Source organism: Coloeus monedula, assembly GCF_965178545.1.
Source record: "Coloeus monedula genome assembly, chromosome: 1".
Classification (NCBI taxonomy): Eukaryota; Metazoa; Chordata; class Aves; order Passeriformes; family Corvidae; genus Coloeus; species Coloeus monedula.
This window is the reverse complement of record NC_138781.1, coordinates 107,614,585-107,639,705: the sequence shown is the minus strand read 5'-3', so window position 1 is coordinate 107,639,705 and position 25,121 is coordinate 107,614,585. Positions and strand designations below refer to the sequence as shown.

Sequence of the window (25,121 nt, the reverse complement as noted above, 5' to 3'; positions counted from 1 at the left end):
ATAATTCTAGAGGATGGACCTAAGGCATAAAAAAACCCAACTCAAACCAAAAAGGCAGTGTTGTTATGATGCTTTACTTGCTAGATTATTTCACTCTTAGTGGTGAATTGCCCCTTTAAATACCTAGTTATAACATTATATATTATATATATAATCAGTAATGAGAGGGTAGGGTGCGTGTAATGTACAAGAAGTGTTTGTTACATTAAGGTTTTTATTTGTTTTAAGGTTTAGACCATTCTACCTATTTGAAGAACTACCAGTTTTTCTTGTGACGAAAACTAGTGGCAATTAAGAAAAATGTTAAATTGATTCTAGTTCTCATTTTATTTGGGGGGGCTTTTTATTTGCTTGTTTGGGGTTTTTTTCTATTTTTGTTTGTTTGTTGTTCTTGGAAACTTAGCATCACTGTCAAATAGCCTCATTTGCTCAAGAAAATCAGCTGTTGAGAAAGTCATTCCTGTATGGCAATGGTTTCCTAAATGTAATCCCCAATTTCACATTCCCTTGATAAATTTCCTTAGCTTACAAAGGGTAGTGAGAATATAGAAAATGGGACCAAATGTTCTCACATCTCCACCAGCTTTGGCTATCTGTGCCTCTCATGTTCAAAATACTTTATCCTACATGTAGATTTCAGATTCTCTTAAAACCATGAATCCCTCCTACCTCTGGAAGAGAAGCTGTGGATGCCTTATCCCTGCAAGTGCTCAAAGCCAAGTTAGATGAGCAACCTGGTCTAGTGAAAGGTGTCCCTGCCCATAGCAGTGTGGTCGGAATTAGATGATCTTAAAGGTCCCTTCTAACCAAGGCCATTCTATGATTCTGCGCCCTTTGCCGCCAGTTGCATCTGAAAAATCGGCATTCTCTGAACTCTAGGTCCTCAGAGCTTGGAGAGCTAGAAATTTCCTTAAAAACTACAATGAGCAACACTCATCCCAATCATTTTTCCCTCACATGATTTATTATTCCCTCACACTATTTATCCTCTACAGCCATATTTTTATTTGCTTGGAATTTGAACAACTGAGCTGGCACAGAAGGTTGTTATGAAAAAGTCAGTGCCCAGGAGTGAGCAGGTACCAGGTTCAAAGATTTGACAGTGAAATCCATCCCTGGACGACCCCAAACGCATGTGTGGTACCACACACAGGGCGTCTGCCCAGGGCTGGGGTCTGCTTGACTACCTGAAGGTAAATTTAAGCGGGACAAAATTAGACAATCGCAAAATCAAGAATCGCAGAACAGGTCATGTAGGTAGGGACCACAGTGAGTCATCTGGTTCAACCTCCCTGCCCAAGCAGGGTCATCCCAGAGCACATTGCACAGGCTCCCGAATAACTCCAGTGAGGGAGACCCGACATGTCTCTGGGCAACCCGTTCCAGTGCACGGTCACTGCACAGTGAAAAAGTTCTTCCTCATGTTCGGATGGAACTTTCTGTGCATCAGCTTCCTCCGTTGCCTCTTGTCCTATTTCTCGGCACCACGAAGAAGAGCCTGATCTTCTTGGCACCCCCTCCCTAGATATTTATATACACCCTCTCAGTCGTCTCTTCTTGAGGCTAAACAAGTCCAACTCCCTCAGCCTTTCCTCCTAAGAGCAATGCTCCAATCCCTCAACCATCCTCGTTGCCTCTCCGCTGGAGACCCGGCCGTCCTGGCAGAGGCAGCTCCCACTGGGAGCTCGAAGCAAGACCTGGCTGCGCAGCGACAGAGCGCACCGCGATTCACCCCAGGAGGGGCTGGGGCAAGGCGGAACCCCCGGGCCACACTCCGCACGCCGGTCTCGGGGCGCCCAGCCGGGCCGGGGCGGGGCAGGACGGGCGGGCGCTCCCGCCCCCGGCACTGCGGCGCGGCCCGGCCGCGGCTCCGGCGCGGCAGAGGGCGCTGCGCGGGCGGGCGCGGGCCTGGGCGCGCCGCTCCCGGCGGCGGCGGCGCAGTTCCCGTTCCTGTGGCTGTTCCCGTTCCCCTCGGGCAGGGCCGGGCGGCGGCCGCGTCTCGTCCTCGCTGCCCCCTCCTCCCCCTGGCTCGCAGTGGTCGGCGCCGGTGGCGGGGAGGGCGGGGAGGGAGCGCGGCGCCGCCGCATGCGTCGCTGATGGAGCCGGGCTCGGGGCTGCCGCAGCGCAGGGCGGGGGGCGGCGGGCTGGACCTCGGGGCGGGTTCGGCGGCGGGGTCGCCGGCGCTCTCGGGGGGACAGTCCCGCCGCAGGAAGCAGCCGCCGCGCCCGGCCGACTTCAAGCTGCAGGTGATCATCATTGGGTCGCGGGGGGTGGGCAAGACCAGCCTTATGGAGCGATTCACCGACGACACCTTCTGCGAGGCCTGCAAGTCCACCGTGGGTAAGGGAGCGCGTCCCGTCCCGTCCCGTCCCGTCCCGGGGGAGGGTGCTCTCCTCCCTCCGTGCTCTCGGGGCCCGGCCGTGGGAATGCGGGGCTCGGTGCGGCGGCTGCCCTTCCCCAGCCCCTGTCCCGCCTCTCCCCAAGTGCGGGCCCGCTCTCCGCGTGCCGGGCATTCCCTCCCAGACCCTTCGCTCCTCCGGGACGCGCGGTGGTCCCCGTCCCCTTCCCGCCCAGGCCAGCGGGATTGGGTCTCCCCGGGTGGGTTCCTAGGCCGTGGGAAGCTCAGGGGCTTCACAGCTCTTCTTGGAAGGATCGTGGATGTCCTAGTTACCTTTGGGAGTTCTGAGAAGCTGCTGGCTGTCCTGTTTCAGCCTTGCTAACGGCAAACAATTTAAACAAAAAATTAGGCATGGTTGGTAAAGCAGGTTTTTGTGCTTAAGTCTTAGATGTTGCGTGTAAGGAGACAGAAGTATTTCAGGAGTTGAAAAGTTGCAGTGTGTATTCTGTGTACTCTTCCAATGTATTCAGCTACTCTTCCAGACTGCAGTCAGATTAACTCCAGATGGCTGCTATGGCTTCATGAAGAACCCCCTGTGATGTTAGATCCGAGGTTAATGTTTTGTTTCTTGAGAACACTGCGTGTTTGGCTCTTCATACAACTAACTAGAGAGCAAGCTTCTAGTTCTGTAGTGTGCTGTCTTATTCATGGTTTAGTCATCTGTGCGAGTCTTGGAGGTAATTTAATGCCTACTGTCTTTTAATACACGAGTGTGTAAAGGGAGGAAAACAAGCTAGTTAGCCTGTGTTGTTATTAGAGTCCTATCCTTGGAGTTGAACTCTTGAGTATTGCAGCAAGGTGGTTGTTAAAGTCTGTGTCACTGGAAAATATGTATGCTTAATTGTAGCTAGGAATGTGAGGAAGTTTATAGCATCTGATGAAAAGTGATTATATTGCCTTTTGGAAGCTGAGTTAGTACTATCCAAAACGGTCTTCCAATAACAAAATAATGCACAGTTACTCATACTTTTGTTTTAATATGTGTTTTTTCGGTTATTTAATTCTTTCCTAGGCTGTCTAAGAATCCAGATATGGTAGTGCAGAGTAGCACTGTTATGTTGATAATTTTTTTGTTTTGAAGTTGGCAACTTAACCTTGGAGAAGTGAGAAAGACAGTGATAGCATATCAGAGGCATTAATGCTCAAGGGATATGTTGTAATGAAGAAATGCTGATGGCTTCTCTAGATGAGCAGATTAGTTAAATTTATAGTACAACTCAAGTACAACTAATAGAGGAATGCATTCTTTATACATTCTCCTGGTCTAGACATTGTTTTTAACTCTCCTGCATCTTGTTTAGGTTGACCCACATTAAGGGTTGCTTCAAGTCTGGGCTGCTCTCTGTAATTGGGGTTAGTTTCCTGCTGTGAATCTTGGGAAATGAGAGGAGGTGGTCTAGACCCCGGTCCAGACTTCCAGGGTGGTGCCTTTTGAACAAAACTGATTTCCTAAATAACTGAGACAGTGATTGAAGCAGAAAAGCTTCCTTATTTTAGAGAAAAAACAGGAAATAAGTAGTGATATGCTGCTAGACAGAAGGTTACATAATTTTGTTGTACGAATTGTGCCAACATAAAGGAGCATAGAGAAATCAACTTGTGCCAAAATACATGTAGAAGGACTCAATAGTAATGGCATTCTTTCAAGGTCCTCAGAGTAAACTTGAGAACTGTTGAGATTCCCCCAGATCTTTTGAATGCTAAATGAAAGAGCTTTTCATAGTCAGCTCATACTCTGCTTTTTTTTTTGCACTAGAAAGTAAGAAAAAGTAACCTCTGCTATTTACATTTCATATAGATTGAAAATAACCCACACTCCAAAACAACCTGAGTTCAGCCTCTAATACACAGTTGAAATCCTAAAGCTCTTCCTTTGTCACCATTAACTGCAGTGGTTTTCAAGAATTGCAAGTGGAGAATGTGTTTTGAAACAGTGAAAACCCTGTGACTGATCCAATTTCAGAGGAAGTTATCTAAACTGAATATATATATTGAGATTTAATTTGAAAAGGCTATGTAATCAACCAAAAAACTGCATGTTCTTTTATGTACCTTATATTAGCAAAGCTGTATTTAAAATGGAATGCTGGAACATGTATTTCCTTACCTTGGAATTAATGGCCTCAACCTTACTTTCATGCTTTTATACTAAACCTGTGGATGTGTAGGACAAAGAGAACAACATTTAGCACCTTAAGCTTTTGTATGAAAGCAGAGGCTACTCAGAGGACTTCCTCCGACAGTGAAAGAATTGCAAATGTACAAAGACCTTTTCTGTCTCCTGTCCCTAAGTGCTGATAATAATGCCGTGTCATTGAAAAGTGGAGTGTTTCTGCAGAAAAGGGAAGGTGTGGAATCAATTAAGAAAGATACAGTATTTAAATGCTAATTTAAGAAGACTACATTGCCAGATTGGTAAAGAAAATTCTCTAATAAAAACACATCAACATGTCTTCAGTCTCAGCTCATATACGGAACTTCTTTGAAAGTGTTCAAAAATAGCTTGGCAGATTTCAGCACATTATTCATAACGGTACACAATGTGCTGTTGATCTAAAATTCTTTTGATGTATTTATTTTGGGCATGAAATTAGTTGCATGGAATATTGTGTCTCCTTAAATCTGCTATTTACATAGCACTGAGAATACCCAGCATGCTCAAATATTTACTGATTTTTGAAAAATGTAAAATTACTTTCTCCATGCCAGTGTTAAATCCACTGTCTTTCTGTAATGGAATGATAACTTGTTCAAGGCTAATATTGGCATATTAGCTTTGTCAACAAATATAAATCTACACTTTTAAAGTAAAATTTGATCTCCATTTATTATTTGTTGCCTCCCCCCATGCACCTGCATTGTTCACATAGGAGCAGAATCCAAAGCTATCACTTGAAGGTTTTCCAGAGTTGACAAATAAAAAAAATATGCCAAATATGGTGTGGAAAAGGATGATCTTTCCACAGGTAGTAGATACTCATTGCTGCGTTTGTAAGAAGATTCAAGGATGGGGGTGAAGAAAGAGTGTTTGCCTCTGCTTCTTCCCTGACTAGTTCTTATCCTAAAAGATATCCTAATTCACATCTCCATAGTGGTGATGTTAAATATATATATATATATATATATATATATATATATATATATCTTAATGGTGCTATCTTGCCCTCTTTTTCATCAGAGTCCCTTTATTTAATATTCAATGGACTCTGTTCTCTTCCCAGCATCTGTCCAACTACTGCTCAGTCTCATGGTTGTATGTCCTACCTAATCCACCAAATCTTAGTTCATTCTCAGTGTCTCTGCTGTTTTTCTTCCATGACAGATCTACAGAATTCTGTACTCAGCAGTATTTCCTGTCGATCTGATTTTGCCACAGATTATTACACTTCTCTCTGGGTTTTATTCTCTGAACCTGAGGTTCCTGCTCTCCCAAACCTGAGGCCCTGTACTGACTCACCTCTCAGGATGCTGATTGTCCTGGTCCCTCAAATCAAGTTGAGCTCCTCAGCTTTTCTTTTACATGCTGGCTCAGTATGTAAAGTCTCTTGAGACCTAGTCTTATCTTTCAGCTCTTTTTCACCAGATCTAAAATCATCCCAGGAAAGAGGCCTTGCCCTTGATGATGCCAGTGCAGTTCATGTGCCTTGTGCATTGCTGGCTCTTTTAGCAGCTGTTCATAGGAAACCAAAGTATCACTTGTAGTAAACACTAAAGCTTCCTTCGGTCCTCATTTACAAGCAAAATAATAGGTGGAGTTTGTAATGGGAAGGTTTGTTGTGGATCAGGATGGGAATTTAGTGACCTGTGATCTGTGCTGGGCTAATAGCAGCCTGGGGGATCCAGATCAGTGGCATGTAAATGCACTGTGGTGCAAGACTCCTTCGACTTCACAGAAATGCTCTTTGACCTTGTTTCACCTTCATGTGAAATGGTATGGAAGTTGGAAACGCCTAAGATTTACAGAGGTCCACAGCTTTTTCCTTCCAAGTGGTATTTTTCCTATTATTTTTTTTAAAATACCCATGTCCTTGCAAAATTCCTAGTGCAGAAAACAATAGTGAAAACTTTAGCTTTGTATTTTATCAGAATACTCTTAAGTAAGGCAACTTCTGTCTTCAGTATATAGATATTTATATGTGATGTACAAATATACACATATATATCTTTCTATATGTATGTATACATATGCTTGGGGTTTCTGTCACAATTCAAACCTGTCTTCATTCTCTTTATCCTTAAAAAATGTGGGCTAACAGCATAAGTGTTCAGTTTCATTCCCATAAGCTTGTCATATAATTATTTTCACTTAAAAATATCAGACTATTCATTTTAAAAGTACCTGCCAGTTTTCAGAACTGCCCTTTAAGTTGCTCCTCAATCTTTTTGGTTATCTAATCAGTATTCATTCTTACAGGCACTGTAAACATAGTATGTGGCTTACGAATAATTTGGATTTTTTTTTTCAGTAAATCAAAATTATGGCTTAAAAATAAATTTAGTAATTAGATGTGATCTGAGAGGAAGAACAATCTATAAAATTTTCAGAAAATCACCCTGAGTGAACCAGAAGAACATTTCTCTCTTTGATACACTTGTGTGCCTGTGGACTCTCTGACAAGTATAATTCATTTTAATTTTTCTTTAAAAATTTTTCGCCCTTCAATAAGGTGGCACTGAAAGCTTACTTGGTGTGGGGGGAGGGGAGAAAGAGTAGAAATAGATGTTTCTTAGTTTACCACATTGTGACAAAGTAACAGTAAGATGTTCTTGCTTTAATCAAGAAACAGCTCTAAACACAAGGTGAGAAATTTCTGCTGTTGTATAATAAAAGGAAGGAAGTTTTGATGAGGGATAAGTATTTCTTTGAGAATTGACTGTTCTTTTGTGTATCCAGGGTGTTAATACAGCTGGCTTTATGTGTTGGCTTTTTGACTAGTGCAGAATGGTGTAAATAAACCATACCAATACCTTATTAATGGTGCTACTGCAGTTTCTTGCCGAACTATAAACAGAGAAGAGCAGGAGGCTGGAAACTCACAGAGAAAAACAGTTTTGTCTTCCACAAGACCTTAAGATAATCAGGGAGCACATATGAACCTCCTTGTTTGTCTTAAGAAGTGCAAATTATGACAGAAGCCTGTGTCCCCTGGAAGTTGCCTTTTACCTTTAGGAGCAGTGTAGTCACTTGTAACAGACAACATAGAGACTCCAGCAAGTGAAAACACCTGGCCAGTCATTGTTTGCCTCAGATGTGTCAACTAAGTGTATTTTACAGCATTTGGTATAGTCAGCAATGGTTTGCTATGCATAATCATTTGAATCCTCATAAGTGAACAAAACCATAATTTAAAACAGGAAAATGTAGGTAGATAATATAAATTATTAGGGTTTAGGAACAGGGTTTTGTGAAGGTATGGGGTTTTAATTAACAAGAGGTTACAAGGAAGAGTAAATTTGAAGTTGACTTCGTTTTTTTTGTTTATAAACTAGCTGTTAACTTCAGCTGATAGAAATATTCGGGCACTGGGTTATATCAACACTACAGGACTGTCAGAGAGCCTTGTAGCACCTAGTCAGGACATATATGAGAATACGCAAGTAAAACAACAGGCAGAGTGAAGAGGCCACTTGAATGGTGTCAAATGGGAAGCTTAGTTTGCAAGGAGAGTGGAATGCAGCTGTCAGACTCAGTCTCTGCTGTGAACAGCTGAGCGTGTCAGTAGCAAAGAAAAAGAAGAAAATAGGGCCATATGATTCCCTGGGCCTTCTGGAAGTTGGGTAGCAACACTTCTACAACTCATTTCTGCTGATATCCCAAGGAGAGGGAAGCTTGATGCTCAAAACAAAATGCTGATTTCAGTCTGATTTTGTAATAGGTTCTGCCTTCTAAAAATCTAAATAGTGTTGCTCGTGAAATAACCTTTCTTTTTCCATTCAGTTTTCCTTTCATGTCAGGCAGTTGCAGACCAGTAGCTCAGTGTGTTTTTCTGTTTTATAATCAGAAGTTTGAAAAGAAGTCTTGTTCATGAAACCACAGAGAAATACTCCTTCCAATTTCTTCTTCTTCCACCTCGTTCTGTTCACCAACATTTTGGTGCATGCTTTGAACTTAGTGTCCTAAATAGTGTCAAAAGCCTACATTTTCTGAAAGGCCTTATGATTTTACTGTTCACAAGAATGTAAAGAAATTATAATTTTCTCCATTCTCACTGAATTGGGAAGTACCAAGCATCTGAAATGTTTAGAAGACGTGTATTGAAAAAAATCACTTGAAAGTACACCTTCAAAATCTACTCACTGCATGTATATTATACAGAAGAAAAATATTTGGTATCTGTTTCATTCTAGTCTGTAGCACAGTTGCCAGTTGAGGTATGGGTACACTTTTATTTTAGGCGAGCAGTCTCAAATGTCTGCATGTTAATCATTCTAGAATTACATGTTTGAAGCTCTATGGACAATGTATTTTACCTGCCTCTAAAATAATCCCCACACAGGCTTATATCTGACTCAGCACTAAATGATTCCAAATCTCTTCTTTAAATTTTTTTAATTTATAACATGCAGTTTGAAAGAGGCTTTTCCACTTTGGTGTGTTTTAAAAACTAAGTGCTTGCCCTAGAGCTTCAATTAAAATAAGACAAAATGGGTTTGAGCTTTTTTTCCTGGGAGCAGTTTCTATAACCTTTTCCTGTCCTCCCTATGTACCTTTTGTTGTGGATTGCTTCCCCCCCCCCCCCCAAGATGATGGTAATCAGAAGGCATGCTCTTGAGCATCTTTTTGTTGTCTTTGGCAGTTTTGGGATAGGTGTAAGTATTGTATTGTTTGAGTTACAGACCAGGACTAATAAAGATGGTTATTACGTCAAAACTCATGTGACCTTAGTTATTGAATGTAGCATAAGTAAGAAAAATTTTTGCATTATGCTGTCAGATGTCCAAATTAAATAATCTGTCATAGTCTTCAAATTATATGTCTGTTTTAATGGCTAATTGGTATATAACCTTTGAATTTTTAAACTGATTGTGTTTCTTTAAGCACGGTCTGATTATCTTTCACTGATTGAATTACTTTGATGCAAATCACTAATAGGCCTCTGAAAACTGAATCCATTGGAATTGATTTTAGTTGGAGGGGTTTTTTGTGCTCTATTTGCATCTGTTTTCCCAGCTCTTCCATTAACTTTGTTACCAGGAAATCTTGTCCACTGAAAGGTCACTCTGTGTGCATTAAGCAAAACTGTTTCCACTTTCTTTTTCTGTCTCTTATGAAAAGAAATTAAATATTGCAAACTTAAACACAAAGTGGATAGTAAGAAGTTTCTTTGCTATTTTATTTCTAAACAAATACTTTTAGCTTTAAAAAGAAGCACTGCACCCAGTTGTATTTCAGTTTGTGCTTTTGTAGATGACTTCTAGTTCCTGTTTGGGGTGAGAAATTAACCTACTGTAGTCAGTTCTGGACTCGGTTTCATTTTTATAGGATTTCAGTCTTGAGTTTGAAACAGTTTCAAGGTTGGTTCATTGACAAGAGATGTCATCCTCAGTGACTTGCCCTTATCTAGAACTTCTATTTTGAGTCTCTGTTCTCTTTCTTTTAAGGCTGTTTAGTTTTGAAAAGAGTGCAGATGGGTTCTTTGGCTGTGTGTTTAATATACTTTTAAACCCTTCTATCCTAGTAGCCCTTTGTTTTTCCTGGAGGAGGCAGGCATAGCTTCAGTTGAGTGCATGTTGTAATATATGTTCTTTGCACAAAGTATATTTTTCATCCAAAGTTCATGTGCTACTAAGAACAACCATATATATGGTTATAATGTATATATAAAATGTTGCAAATCCTTTACTTATGTGATACACACCACGTTAGTGGTGCTGTCCTTAATGCCTTGTTTGACATATATGTAGGCTGTGGGGAGAGAAGAGTTGCTCCTTTGCAGTTTTAAGTTGTAGCGCAAGCTCAATCAGTATACCTTCAAATGCTTAAATAAGTGCAAAATCAGAAACCCAAACCAGAGACTGAGATGTGTATTTTTGTGCATTTTTCATTAGTTCTCGTAAGATGTTTGTTTGGACTCCTGAAAAAGGCCTTTCTAGCGAAAAATGAGGGTCAAAATGTGACATCCAAAACACATACCATTTTAATCCATAAAAAGAGAGATGGTGATTTGGATTTACTTGTTGTCTGAGTGTAATAAATCTGGAAAATTATTGATTGCCTGTTACCCGTGCCAGCCTGATACATAGAGACAAGGCTGGCTTTTTAATGGGAGGGGAGATTGCAATAAGCCTTTTCGTTCCCCTTACATCACTGTGAGCTGGCAAGTGGCACACTTCAGTATGGTCATAAGCACATGCACTTGTCAGATTTCCTGGCATGTGTATATTTTCTTATTCACTGACAATAAATTAGCCAGCAGGCCTTTAAATGCAAGCTAGGTAGCATGCAAACCACTGATAGTTTGCTGGTGTTGTAGCAGCTAAAGAGAGCTTTTTAAAATCACTTCTTTTTATAAGATATGTTGTTCAGATTTAATGGAATTGTCAAGAGTAATTGTTGATTCTAATATTTTATTGAACTATATATAAAAACATGCTGGAGTAATTGTATGGATAGCAAAACTTTTCATTTAGGTATTTCCATTAACATATGTCAAGCTAAATAGTTTCTTTCATCGACCTTTTTCTTAATTCAATGCAATATTTGAAATTGAAGTGGAAAACAAATTATTGTGTTGTTGTTTTAATTGAATTACTAATTTGTATGTAAACTCAAAGCACTGGCTTTGGCAGTCTATGGTGGAACATGCTAATGAAACCTGACAGGCTTAAGAATTTGTTTCTTCGTGTGCAAAAGGAAAGCTGCCTGATTTTTTCCTTCAGTATTGGCAGACATGATGCTTTTGGTATTGTGTTGATGCTTGCAGAGCATTACTAATTATGAAAAGTAGTTGAGCAACCTCTGCACAGTTCTGGCATTCTGTCTGACTTAAGTATTAAATGATTCAAACAATTCTGTAGAAGATTGTCTGCTTTTCCAAAACTGTTACTTGTATGTATTGTTCCTTGCAAAATTTCACAGTAGGGAAATATTCCATGGTATAACTTTAGGATGATTAACAGAAAGATCTGCCTTTAAAATAAGAATACTGTTGACATATTATTTATTTTGAAACCATCTCTTTAATATGTAGGCTTTTTTCTACTTCATTTTATTCATATATTGTGCCTTCCAGTCCCAGGAAGTCCCAGGTTGAAAATGTGGTTTATTACAACAGTTGAATTTTCTCTCCATAGTTCATTATTTTTCATTTTTAAAAATATAACAAAAGCTTTTTGTTTCTTGTTTGTGTAAGACAGCAGTGTATAAACCACTTCCATAAAAATAAAAATACTTTGGTTTTGTAGTTATTGAAACACTCATTAAGTCCCTGTGGCGGTTTTAACACTCACCTTAGGATCAGAGATGGTTTAGACTTTTTTAATATCAGATAAATGGCAAATAATATAATATGTTGTGCATGACAGAATGGCAGGATTGGGAATTGGGATTGAGATGTCTGGGCAGTTATATTCAAACTTCCTTGAGGACAGAAGAGATTTGAGGCAAGCAATTACAGTTAATTAAGTAAAGTTACTATCTTGTAGACAAGGTTGTGACTATTAAGACAATTGCATTTTATATTTTAAATGCATTTATATAGAGAAAAGGCTTATAACAGTAGAAATTGACGTGTTTCTTTAAAAATATACCATTATTAGAATAGAATTACAAGAGTTCTCATTTCGCACACTTTGGATACTAGAACATAGCTGGGTCATTTCTCTTCTGCTTTTGCACTAGCAGACAGCCGCTTTTCAGAAGTGTACAAAAAGATTTCTTGAAGTTAGGATTAATAAATTCTTTGAAATTTTAATAATTCTAATATTTTTGTCAATTTGCATTGAATACTTGAAAATTGCCATTAAAATGTTAGACTGTTTAGTACAAATCAGTTTAACAGTTTCATTCCTGGGGTTTGAATGAGATACCTGTTGGTAAGTGAAGTACAGGCATCATATGTCTTGAATAGCTCTCCAAGAATTGGTGATTAAGTGTGCTAGACTCTATTAAGGACATGGAGAACAAGAACAAATGTCATGGTGTGATGACCATTAGTTTTATCAATATACAATGTCCAGCTGCAAGCTGTTAGAGGGGATATTTGTTTAGGAGAATGAAGGTCAGTGGTCCTTCCATTTATTTAATCTGACTGAACAATGTCCACCTGCTCTGCAAACTAAAAGTATGGATATAATGGCCAAGTTCAGCCCCTTCTGCTAAAATTCAATCTAATTTCTTAATATTAGCAGGGACACCCGATTTTTACCACAGGTAGTCTTCAGGAAAATGTGTAGTTCTTGTTTGAGAAAATAAAAACCATTTTTCCTCTTCAGTTTCTTCCCTGTTCTTAGTTTACAATTGCATGTGAAATAGCAAAAGTGTTTCCAACACGTTATGTTTCTATTGCTTGAGTGTATGGGTCTGAACCGTGTTCTCATGTCTTTTTATTTCTCCCTTTTTGATTTAGCACTGTTAGGAGGGATGATGTTTAGAAGGAAGAACTGAAACAAAAATCTTCATACAAATGTATCCTAAAATAAACAGGTTCACAATCTACAAATCTATGATATTCTAGGACATTTATTCCCTGAAATATTTTTGTAGTTAAGGTGGTAATCTTTTGTGTCTAGGTATTGTTTGACCACAGTATGTCTTGTGTTGGTGGCCAGCAGTATTTTTTTTAATAGAAGTTAAAATCTTTCTGTATAACAAAGTCTTTGTGGTTCTATCTTTGATATTTAGCGTGCATTCAAAATGTGACTGGAGTTTTGAGGTGGTGAATAAAAATACCATACAGGTATAAAATAAATTTTAAAAGTCAAATGCCCTCTTTGAATATAAGAAGTTTGCTGATAAATATTTGTAGGAGTTAACAATGACAGTGCTGACAAACTTCTTTATAAACCAACCTCAATTCCAGCACTTCTACTACAGCACTTTACAGATGCTAAGCATCCATCCTGGAAGCCAGACCTGTATTGTTCCTGCTTCACAAACAGCAAAACTGATGTGGAGGGATTGGTTTTGCTCCATGCTTCCAGGGCATCTGTGCCAGTTGGAAGTAGAACAGGCTTGTCCTTGACAGTCAAGGTGAACAGGAGAGGAACAATCATACTGTGCCTGTTGTTTTACTGTTGTGTTGGGTTTACCTGCTGCTGGAAATTTTGCATGAAGTGGAAGGTTTATGTTGTGATGTTGCCAAATTGGATGGCTCACAGGCTATATAGTGGTTGTCAAATCCCCATGATGTTCCTGAGTTGACCCATAGTGGTGCAAACCCTTCTGCTTGTTCAGACTGTTACAAGTTGATCTAAAATAAAAAGTATCAAAAAATAATAACTGCACCCTCATTACTTTTGCTTCTTATTCCTCCTTTTCTGTTTACTGTATTTTATTTATAGGTGTTGATTTTAAAATCAAAACAGTAGAGCTAAGAGGAAAGAAAATTAGATTACAAATCTGGTAAGTAAAACAAACATGCAACCAGCAGTATGTTTTAATTTTTATGTTCTAGCATGAATTAATATGCTTGTCTAATACTACTATTAACTGTTATAAGCTGGTTTAGCTCTTACCCTGTTACTTCTCTCCTCCATCCCCACAAGACTTAAACAAAATCAAATAGCTCTTAGATTTTTGTGAGGGTAAAGGAGGAGAAGGAGAGATAAAGTTAGAAGTAGGGCATGAGTGTAATTACTGAAATATTAATGCATCACAAAGGCCTCGAGCCCCTTTTCCTGGAAGAATGACATCACCTACACAAGAAATAGGAGTTCTACAAACAACAAAAGTTGACTGTGTTAAATAGACATTAGAGAAAGTGCATTTTGTTTTCTTTGTTTTTCTGGACTGATTAAAACTGACCTTCATTGTAACAGCAATCATAAAGCAACTGTGAAGTATTTTCTAATCTGTTTTTCTAAAACTTGGTATAGGCAGTGCTGTTTCTTTGACACTGTTTTTAAATAACTTCAAAGCGAAGGGCATTCAAGACTTAAGTAAATCATATCCACTCTAAACAGCATGGAAAAATAAAGCAATTTCATGCAAATAAGACTGTACCTTTACTGGTACTGATGTCCTACTACAGGAAGTTCGATGTCTGAGCTAAACTCTTCCTTTCTGGAGTAGGCTACATGTTTTCTGGTAATGGTTCTCCATGTTAGTGATAAATACGGTTTTTGTTGTTTAGAAATTATTGAGCTTAACAGCTCCTTTGTTTTGCAGAGCAGTACAATACATAAACATAATTATGAGAGAATAAACCAGCTATGTTCTATACATTAATCTTACATACTACTGTGTAGAAGCTTAGCTTTGGTTTATTAACAGTGTGTGATGCGTAATTGGCATTGTAGTTAAACTGTTTAAGCTGCTAACAATCCATGGAGGGGGGGAAAGCTCTAAATATTCTTTTTATTACACTTTTGGGATTTTCTGGTAGTTTTTTGTTCTTAACTACATAGATGCAGTGAATTCAGTTTACTAACTCCTCTTGGCAGGTCACCATCAATTCTGTCTGTCACACCATGTGTCTGTCTTGCTTCCCTCTGAGTTAACTGCTGCTTCATCTTTGGTCTCATCAGTCACCTAACACTTGAATGTTAGTGGCATGTCTTCATTCATCTGTCCCTGTTTGGAAACCTATGACCACAAGACTGGCAGTTGAGCCAGCAATTGTTAGCCAGGGTCTGCTGAAGCTGACAGAGGTAACAGAAAATTCTGATGTGGAGATGCTAATGTATGCCTAATATGCATTCGTACTGTGAAATGTGCTAAGCTTATAAAAACAATTCTCATGTTGAATAAATATATTCTAGGAATGAAGTTTTTTTGGAAAAGAGATGTTTAAACCATTATTTTCCACATATTGAGAATATGCTAGTAGGATATAGGAAACTTCAAAAATTAAGTTTAAAAGTTCATAGGTTGCTAAGATGAGATAATAACTTCTGTGGGAAGCCCTACTAAAATGGCAAGGAAGACACAATGTAAAGAGATAATATTTTAAAATATGATAAAATTAGTGAACATGACATCCTGCTCCTAAGTGTCACTTTGTCTCCAACAGTGGCTGTTAAAATGTTGTTCTTATACTTAATCTTTAAAACTGCCTCGGCATGCTTTTAGTTTTTTAGAAAAGCAATTAGATAAGTATGACTTTTGCTAATGAATTCTGAATTGTGTTGTGTATGTTGTTGGGCCTACCTATAAACTCTTATTATCACAGAATCATTTAGGTTTAAAAAGACCCTTAAGGTCAATGAGTCCAACCATTAACCCAGTGCTGCCAAGTCCCCCACTAGACACTGTCCCCAAGGGTCATGTCTGTTAAGGTGACTCAACCACTGCCCTGGGCAGCCTGTTTCAATGCTTGACAATCCTTTTGGTGAAGAGATTTTTTTCCTAGTAGCCAATCTAACCCTTCCCTAGTGGAACTTGGGGCTGTTTCCTCTTGTCCTGTCCCTTGTTACTCGTGAGAAGAGGCCGACCCCCACCTGGCTAAAGCCACCTTTCAGGGAGTTGTAGAGAATGACAAGGTCACCCCTGAGCCGCCTCCTCTCCAGGCTAAACAACCCCAGCTCCCTCAGCTCCTTATTGTACCTCCAGTGGTTAGATTGAAGAGGAAAGCTGTCTACCAAGTCAAACACTTGGAAGTTCAGGAATGCAGAGTTCAATTGCATGGCTAAATCAGTCTCCTTTCATACCTACACAGTGACAGAATTTCGGTTGCCTCATACTTCCTGGTAGTGTTACGTACATTGATTGCAGTAACTTTACTACAAGAAAACTATTTTATTCAGTGAACAGATAATTTCTGAAGTTATGCTTATCTGTTTCCTTAGAATTACTAAAGGTACATTTCAAAGCATGCAATTTTGCTTATGTTTTTTAGTAATTTGGTGATTCTACTTCAGGAGTGAAACAAGAACAGGTTTTTTTTAAGTTTCACTTTGGTATTTTTATGGTCACTTGACCTGTCTCTCCCCTGACTGCTATCAGCAGAGTGTTTTCCACAAAGCTCTACCACTTGAGTTTATCAAAAGATGCATTAAAACAGTACTGTGTTGAATATTTCAAGCAATTAGGTCTGCAAGATGTCCTTTTGAAAGCAGCTTTCACACCTGCTGCTGTTAGGAGAGTAGAATACAAAAGGGCTTGTCTGCTGTGTTCCTTTCATAATTGGCAGCTGTGCCCTGAGGATCACGGAGGTGTCTGCTCTCACCTCTAGCTTCCTGTCTGGTCCCTGCTTCCCTTATTTCCCCAACTTCCAGTTTGGAAACAACCTTCTACTTCTTAGATGATGTAATGATAGAGCTTCACTGAGAACAGAGAGTAGTATCCACCTATTCTGTGCCATGTGGAACAGTTAGTAGTGCCCCTTGGGTAGCCAGAAGTGGTAGGATACAGTAAATCAGCTTCTGCCTTGCAGTTCTAGGCTGACACAAGCTCCTGTGTCCTGTGAGAAGCAATGCCTGCATGCAGCTCAAGCCATGAGGTAGAGTAACTGGAAGTACTGGATAGTGTAAGTGTCCAGGTAAATGCAAGCATCTGTGAATCAGTGCTTCAAAGCTGGAAAACTGGATCAAATAATAGGAACCTCTCACTGATGCTTTGAAGCAGGACAGGCAGGTGCCTGACTGTGCCCTCTCACCTGAGTTATCTGGGCAGTCACTGACACAAGCAGCTGACATGGTCACTTCCAGCTTCCCCTCTGAAAGGAAGGACCTGGTTGTGGGAAGCAGTTATGCCCTGCCCCTGCACCCAGTTCCTCACTGGGGAGCCAAGGGAGCTCTCTGATGCCTCTACAGGTTTAATGCCCAATGTAGCCAGCAACCTGGGAACAAGACAAGCTTGCTTTGTTTCTGAAGGTGTTTCAAACCAGTGCATTCTCGTAAAAAGTTCACATTCTGCCTGCTGGGTTTTCTAAGAGACAGTTGTCTTGGAAAATCACTGTCCTAGAATATGTAAGAATGTAGTTTCTTTGGTTCAGTACCTCTGAAATAAATTATTTATATACTAAAAGATCTTAAATATATTTGTGGTTTATGGGAGGAAAAAAAATCTGTTTGACAGGTAGAATTAACCTCTAAAACTACTTTAAAGTGTTTTTAAAAATATTGCATGTAGATTCCATTAAAGCATGGAGCATGTGAAAGGGTTAAATTAGTGTTAAATTTTTTTGTAAATTTCAAAATATTTTCACTTCTACTGCCACTTTACACCACCACTCATAAAACATTAACTGGAGAGCCAAGAGACAGTTTTGAGTCTGTCCATGTGTTTGTTTCAACTGGTTTAGATAGACAGAGAGAACATTTATGTAAAAGAGAAATTATCCAAACCAATTTTAATTAAGATTAACTGTATTTGTATTGTGTTTTATACAGTCTGCCATAGAACATGACAAGTCAACACTTGAAAATGGGCTTTGTGTGATTTTTTTATTTGCTTTTGTTTGGTGTAATGTATGTTTGTATTTTTTGGAGTGATGTCTAGTTTCTGTTTTGGAAGCAAAAAACAGTCAAGCAGTTGGATTCTGTAATTGCAGATTATAGCTGCTCGAGTAGTCACTGTATGTTTCTGATTACAAATTAGAAAGACCAATGCTTTTCATTTAGAAAACTTTATTGGAAAAAAAAATCAACAGAAGAAAACTGCTTTTAGTATTTAAAAAAAAAAAGTAGTCTGATGGGATTTTTTTTCAGTTATGCCAAGTCATTGTTTAGGTTGTATTAATTTCTTATTTGAATTTCTGGAGTTTAATTGGAACTAAATTGAACTGACTTTTGATGTTGTGTTGATTCTGACCAGAGCAAATAAAGAACTAGTAGCACTTAGTACCGTTCATAAAGTCATGAAGTTACGTACTGTTAGCCCGGTTAAATAGGGGTCATCTCTTCTTCCAGCTTTCCACTAGTGCTTCAGTAGCTATCCTTACTAAGTTACTCCAGCTGCAGGAAGGTAATACATCCACAAAAATAATATAGCAAGAATAATTGCTCCAGCCCTGCACATGAGAAGAAGGCATTTGAAATTGGATATACTTTTAATGTTAGCTCTGCATTAGGGGTTGTCATTTTTTCCTCAGCACTGGAAGAATTTGCTGCACATTTTCATGAAAAATATGATAGCAGCTGGTAGAAGATGAGATTTTCCATGCTAAAGATCAACTTGATACTCTTCTCAAACTGTAGTTTACTTAGGTAGCTGGGGTTACATTCTAAACTTACTTATTGCAGAAATAGTGTTCCAACTTTCACCTTACAGTTTGAAGACTAATACAATGTAATGTTAGAGACAGCAAATTCAGCTTATTTTCTTCCACTTTTCAAAGGAAATAAGGGTTAGAATATCACGCTCACAATCAGAAACCTGCTGACTGGTTTCATTTCCACCTGCTGCAGCAGGAGAGGTGAAGTGTGGGGCAGTCAGTGACTTCAAGCAAGGCGAAGAAAGTCAGCCATAATCCACTGTAATTGGCGTGACTCAGGTGGCAGTCAATGGTCATCTGGCCATTTATTATAGGTAGTGGGCAGCCAGGCTGTCCATGGGTGTTTTAAACTGGCCACAACATGTGGTGTGTCCCAAATAGCCAGCAAGCCAGGCTACAGGTGGTGTGACATTTGGGTGAAGGACCTACACAAATGGGAGCCCAGGGTGCAGCAGCCTAGGAATGCTATAAACTTTTAAAGAGCCTGAGGGTGTTGTGGAGAAAGGAGAAGCTGATAGTACCAGGTGGACTTGGAGATAGTGCACTCAGCAGGCATGGGGAAATGTGGGATTGGAGATAGCTGGAGTGGGAGAGTTGTGTAATGTTGCATAGTTCTCTTTGTGGCCTACTTATCCAGTTCTCTGATGACTGGCTTCAGGGAGGGTAGTTGAATATCAGTGTGTTTGTTTCCCCTCTGTGTTTATAATTTATGAACTTAGTGATCTGGTACCCTGTGATGGAGTTCCTAAAAGTCCTTAGCACTCACCTGAAGGCACAGGCAGGTGACTGAAATATCCCCTTTATATCTGTGTTCCACTAGGGGCACAGAAAAGAGGGAAAAGACTGGCCAGCAAAACAAACAGACAAAACCAAGAAGCAATTTTTCCTCCCATTGCTCTAACCAGAGATAGAATTGGTGTATTCTCCCACCTGAGGTATGCCCTTCCACCTGCCATGCAGTTACATGTGCTCAGAATGATGGAGCTAAATCCCATCCCCAATACACTTGATCAGTAGGATGGATTAGCAACAGGTGACAGGGGCTGCTCTGTGAGGTCATAATTCTGAGCGTTCTGTTCATAAGGACTAGAGCAATGTTATCCATATGTGGAAAATCAACGGTTCGTACTAAAATTTTTAAGTTTTTAATGGACTGAACATCCAAAGGACTTTCCAAAAAATGAATCTGACCATAATAAAGAAGTAATAGAAAAGAATGTAGAGTTACGTGATCTGAGTAACATATATATATATATATATATATATATATATATATATATATATAATTTCAGCTGCCAGAACTTGTATTGCTTTAGAAAAAATGCCTCATTAGTGATAAGAAAGCAACCAATTAACCCTGTAAAACTGGTCTGCAATATTACTGATGCTTGACCTTATTGAAACAGACTACCTGTTTTCATCTTCTGTAGGGTCCCAGAGGTTTGTATGAATGTAGTTCTAAAGTTCTGAAAATGGGATTTGAATAAAAATAAAGCAAAAATGGATGCAATAGGAATTTGTTCTCTTCTGCCCCATGTTGCAGTGTCATTGGCTTGCAGTGAAGTATAAGTCATTATTTTCCTGCAGGCTATGAAGCAGAGGTTCCAAATCTTTTTCCAGTGGACACTGCTTTACTCTATAAAAATCACTAGCAGATATTTGTTGCTATCAAGTACACTTGTGGCAATTCCAGGGGAAAGTTAAGTACTTCACTTTGAAACTCACTTTCTTGAAATTCCTAAACATTTTATGAAGAGTTAGGTTTGTGGTAGTTTATTCTGCTGCTTGTTGTGCATAGACCTTAAAGGGATTAAATCTTCAGGACAATGAATGTGGCATTTTGTGAACATGACCTTTTTTTTTTCTTGGTAACAAGTGTTTCAGGTCTCCATTGTTAATCTCATTCCCAAGTTCATTCTCCTCCTTTTGTCTAAAATGTGACTGTTGAAAAGGATTCATTTTGAATTTTTGAGTCACAACACGCATGCACACAATTTTCCTCCCTCCCCTTTTAATTTTGATCCATCTTTTGACTTGTTCTAACAGAGAAATTTCAAAATTATCCATTGATTTTGGAGGCTGAACTCAAGCAGCAAATGCTTGATCACTTTGGAGCACCATATAACTTACTTTCCAGTTGAGATGCCAGTCACATTTTAAGACTTAGGATATGCACCAGCTGTTTTTTTAGTATAACTGCCAAAAATCTTCCCTAGGCAGGCTTGATGATCTGATTAAAAGCAGTTCAAAAGCTTCCATGGTTCAGTAAAAAATAACCCTTCTGTCTCATCTACTTTGGAACAGAAGCCATAGCTAGTATGGGTGACTTAGTGTCATGGCTGGAAAATAGCCTCCAGTGTGAATGCACCCTGTCTGAAATACCTACAGTGCTGACAGTGAGCATGGAAATGTTACTTGCACACCTCAGATAAGTAGATGTGAGTGTGAAAGTCAGGTACCTACTTGCAAAAGTTTTGCCACTTAGTGATTGCTCACTCTTTTCATTCACTTCTGTGCCAGTAGGTTCTGCAGTAGTTTTAGAACCATGGCTGTATTGCTGTGGTTGATCCAAAAAGAGTCTGAAAGCTCAAATCAAAATTATCAGTGCATTGCTCATTTTATAGTTGGGTGTCTGGATGTGTTTGATAAGCATGTATCCATTAATTTTTTCAGGGCTGTTAAAAAACCAAACCAAAAGACCACAAACAACAAACCCCAATAACTCAAAACCGGTTTTATCTCCTGGTACATTTTCATTGGATAGGTTCATTCTCAGACACATATAGAAATGTTTGGTGGCCTTTCTTGGTGAAGTTAGTATGGGATAAAGTTTTAATGTGAAAACTTTTTATGATTGAAAGTACTGCTCCATTTTTTTTCCTGACATTCGTACATGTAGAAGGAAATGTAGTGTCTCTAATGAATGTGGGGGTGTTATTATTAAAATGTAAACAAAGTTATTCTGTACTTTGCAAATTGGTGAAATATTTGTGCCACTGTTTGCTGCTGCTTCTTAGGGACACAGCAGGTCAGGAGAGATTCAACAGCATTACCTCAGCTTATTACAGAAGTGCCAAGGGAATTATTTTGGTGTATGATATCACCAAGAAGGAAACATTTGACGATTTACCAAAATGGATGAAAATGATTGATAAGGTATGCCTTAAGTATTTTATTTTTACATGCTTTTTTTAACCAGCATTTTTTTTCCCTCAAAGAAATTTGCGTCATCAATTTAGAATTAATAAACTACTGTCAGCTAATTTTCAGTGATGTCTTTTAGCCAGGATTTAACATTGATGTGTTTTTGTTGCAAAATGATTGTCCACTCCTGCTTTCTTGAACTAGAATTGTCCCAGTTAGAAGTGTCAGTGAAAATCTGTAACACTGCTCATTAACCTGTGCAGTGGGGGGAGGAGGGTTTGTTTCCTGTCTGTGAAATAAGGTCATTATGTTCATTCTTAGATAAACTAGAACAGCTAGTTCTCAAGTCATGTTTTAAAAATGGAATTTAAAAACTGAAAATTTTTGAAACAATGCTGGGAAGAATGTTTACCTATAAACTCTGTCAGTGTGACTCCTTATTTAGTAGAGGAATTTCCCTTTTTTTGTGTTGTGTTTGAGTCACAAAATCTTATGTTTCTAGGTTTAGTTAATTAGAAATGTTTTAATTGCAGTATGCTTCAGAAGATGCAGAGCTTCTATTAGTTGGAAATAAACTGGACTGTGAAGTTGATCGAGAGATTACTCGGCAGCAGGGAGAGAAGGTAAGGACAGGTATAGAGGCAAAGCTGTTGTGGCATTGCTGCTGATGGTCCATGGCTGCTCTTGTTCAGACTTTTGGATGCAGGGAGTGTATTAAGAGTGGTGGTGGTGGTCTCTCAAAATCCATGTGGTGTTTATTTGTATATAAAGTGCAGTTATCTGTGTTCCTGCTGGAGTAGTGTGGTTTTGGTCTGAAGAAAGAGTAAGCTACAAGCTGGGTTACACTGTACAGTAGTGTAGGGGATACTCCTTTTGGGCTCTGAAGGGGTAGTGAAGACTTGAATTACTAATGGAGATGTATCTCTATTCAGGAAATCTTTGTGGGCCTTCTTTCAGATGTTTGCTTCTCAGTACCATTTTTGGACAGGCAACAGCCCTGCTTGATTATTTGGCTCACCTTTGCTTTCATGTTCCTTTTGTTCTCGTGCAAACCCAAAAGTGTTAAGGAACATGGCAAGAGTGTATGTTTGTTTGTTGTAGTGTGATACTCAGCACCATCTTGGTCAGAACAATGTCAGTATGGGCATACACAAACATTTGGAAGTGAAGGCTAATTCCAGACTTTTGGAGTCAAGGCTAATTCTTGCATCTGTACTTCCCTTTTCTACATTTTGAATAATAAAATTGAGATTAGCTGTTCTGGGTTCTTACTTTTTGGCAGTCTGCAGCAATATGTGTCAACTGAATACATGAATTTCTCAGATGTAAGTCTGAACAAATGCAGAATGCTTTTCCAATAAACTTACTTTAAGCAAAAATTAGCTATATGTTGCAATATTTGCTGTACCATGCAGATTCAGGATTATTAACTGAATTAGAGTGCAGTCACAGATTTGGGGAAAGTTGTGTGTTTGGGACTTTTTTTAAGGTTTTATGAGGAGGATATATTTGCTATCTGTTGCTGTTTGCACATATTTTCATGGAGTTATTTTATTTTCTCTCCCATCAGTTTGCACAGCAGATAACTGGGATGCGGTTCTGTGAAGCCAGTGCCAAGGATAATTTTAATGTGGATGAAATATTTCTAAAACTTGTTGATGACATTCTGAAAAAGGTAAAATACTCAGGTGGTAGTATTCCTCTGGTCACACAAGTGATCAATGTTTAAATAATGACTGCACATGCTTGGGAGGACAGAGAGCAAGTACAGATTGTCAGGTGAAAATCTTGGATAATATATAGTGGGCATGATGCAGTCACAGACTGTTGACCACTGCATCTCACTAGTAAGATCTAAAAGATCCTGAAATTGAGGCATTGGCTGTCAGTGAACTCTTGAAATGAGTTCTTTCTATGCAGATGACTGTTTACAGGTGATTTTTCTTTTCTTTAAGATGCCACTGGATGTTATAAGAAATGAGTTGTCCAACAGTATCCTGTCCCTGCAACCAGAGCCAGAAATCCCACCAGAACTGCCTCCCCCAAGGCCACATGTCCGTTGCTGTTGACTTGTTACTTCCTCCAGAGTGAAAAATAGGAGCAGGAGGGTAAAGGAAGTATCTGTACTACTCTGCACTACAATCATTTGGCAGTTTCTCGTTGCACTTTGTTATTCGAGTCAGAGCTACACACTAACTTGTAAATATGCAAATATGCAATCCTATGTAGGATTCAACTATAACATTTAATTATTACCCCTCTCCCTCACAATGATGTTTCATTCATTGCCCCAGTGTTATAAATACTGTACAGTCGGTGGGGGTTTGCCACACATCCAGTTGAGGAGGAGGAGAAATTAAATCTATACCTATTCTTGACATAAATGTTGTAATAGTTCTTTGTTATTATAAACAGGCAGGCAGAAGCTCTTCTGGTATGAAGATAAGTATATGGTGCTTTGCTAACTATTTTAAAGACAAATTTTTTAAAAACAGAGGACTTTATGTACAAAGCTTCCATAATCAGCATTACGTTTCCTTTTAATGTAGTGAAAACATTTTTGGCTGTAGCATCCTCTGCTGACTGGATTTATTGAAAAGCTAAGTTTAATTTTTGGCAGTCATTTATTTATTTTGTTTAATGCTGCACCCTTTCTTTGTGTACTGAGACATCACACCTGGTGCAGATCTAAGATTGCACTTTGAAATAGCATATATAATTTTCTGCATAAACGTAAATTTGGTTACAAGAATCATTAAGTTTCAATAAAAGGATGGAGATATATTCAAGCTCTAAAGGAAGGTATAAAAAGCAATGCTGCTGTCCTAGACAAATTCTTGAAAAAAAAAAAATTAAGATGATACATTTTCCTGTGTTAAGGAATATATATGTGTATTTTTGTCTGGACATCTGTAGGGTTGGGGGAAGGGAAGCTAAGGTAAAATTATTTTCTTTCCTAATGGTGGAAATTATTCCCATCAAGCAAATACTGTGTTAGGATTTTGTCTGATAATGAACTTGTGAATTATATCTTTGGTATATCTTTTATTAAATGCACTGTTTAGTTTAGCTGTGGTAAATCAGTAGATACATATTTGAATAACTTGGTGTGTCCTGAATGTTGTGGTATTGAGAAACATTGTGGTCTTTCTAAACTAATGAAGTGCAAATAAAATTTTGTATTTATGAATGACAGTGGAACTGCACCTGTTATTAGAATGGCAAGTATCAAGTGATGGGTAAAAGGTAGAATGTGGAATATG

The 25,121-nt window shown here is 38.9% G+C and overlaps 1 protein-coding gene across 1 annotated transcript; it reads left to right on the top strand.

Annotated features, from left to right (window-relative positions):
• Positions 1-1,948: 1,948 nt before the first annotated feature.
• Positions 1,949-25,048, top strand: RAB12 (RAB12, member RAS oncogene family). Its single transcript, XM_082285290.1, has 6 exons — positions 1,949-2,340; positions 13,901-13,961; positions 21,732-21,870; positions 22,392-22,481; positions 23,429-23,533; positions 23,814-25,048. The coding sequence occupies exons 1-6, from the start codon at positions 2,097-2,099 to the stop codon at positions 23,925-23,927; spliced, it is 753 nt and encodes a 250-aa protein (XP_082141416.1). The 5' UTR covers positions 1,949-2,096; the 3' UTR covers positions 23,928-25,048.
• The last annotated feature ends 73 nt before the right edge of the window (positions 25,049-25,121 follow it).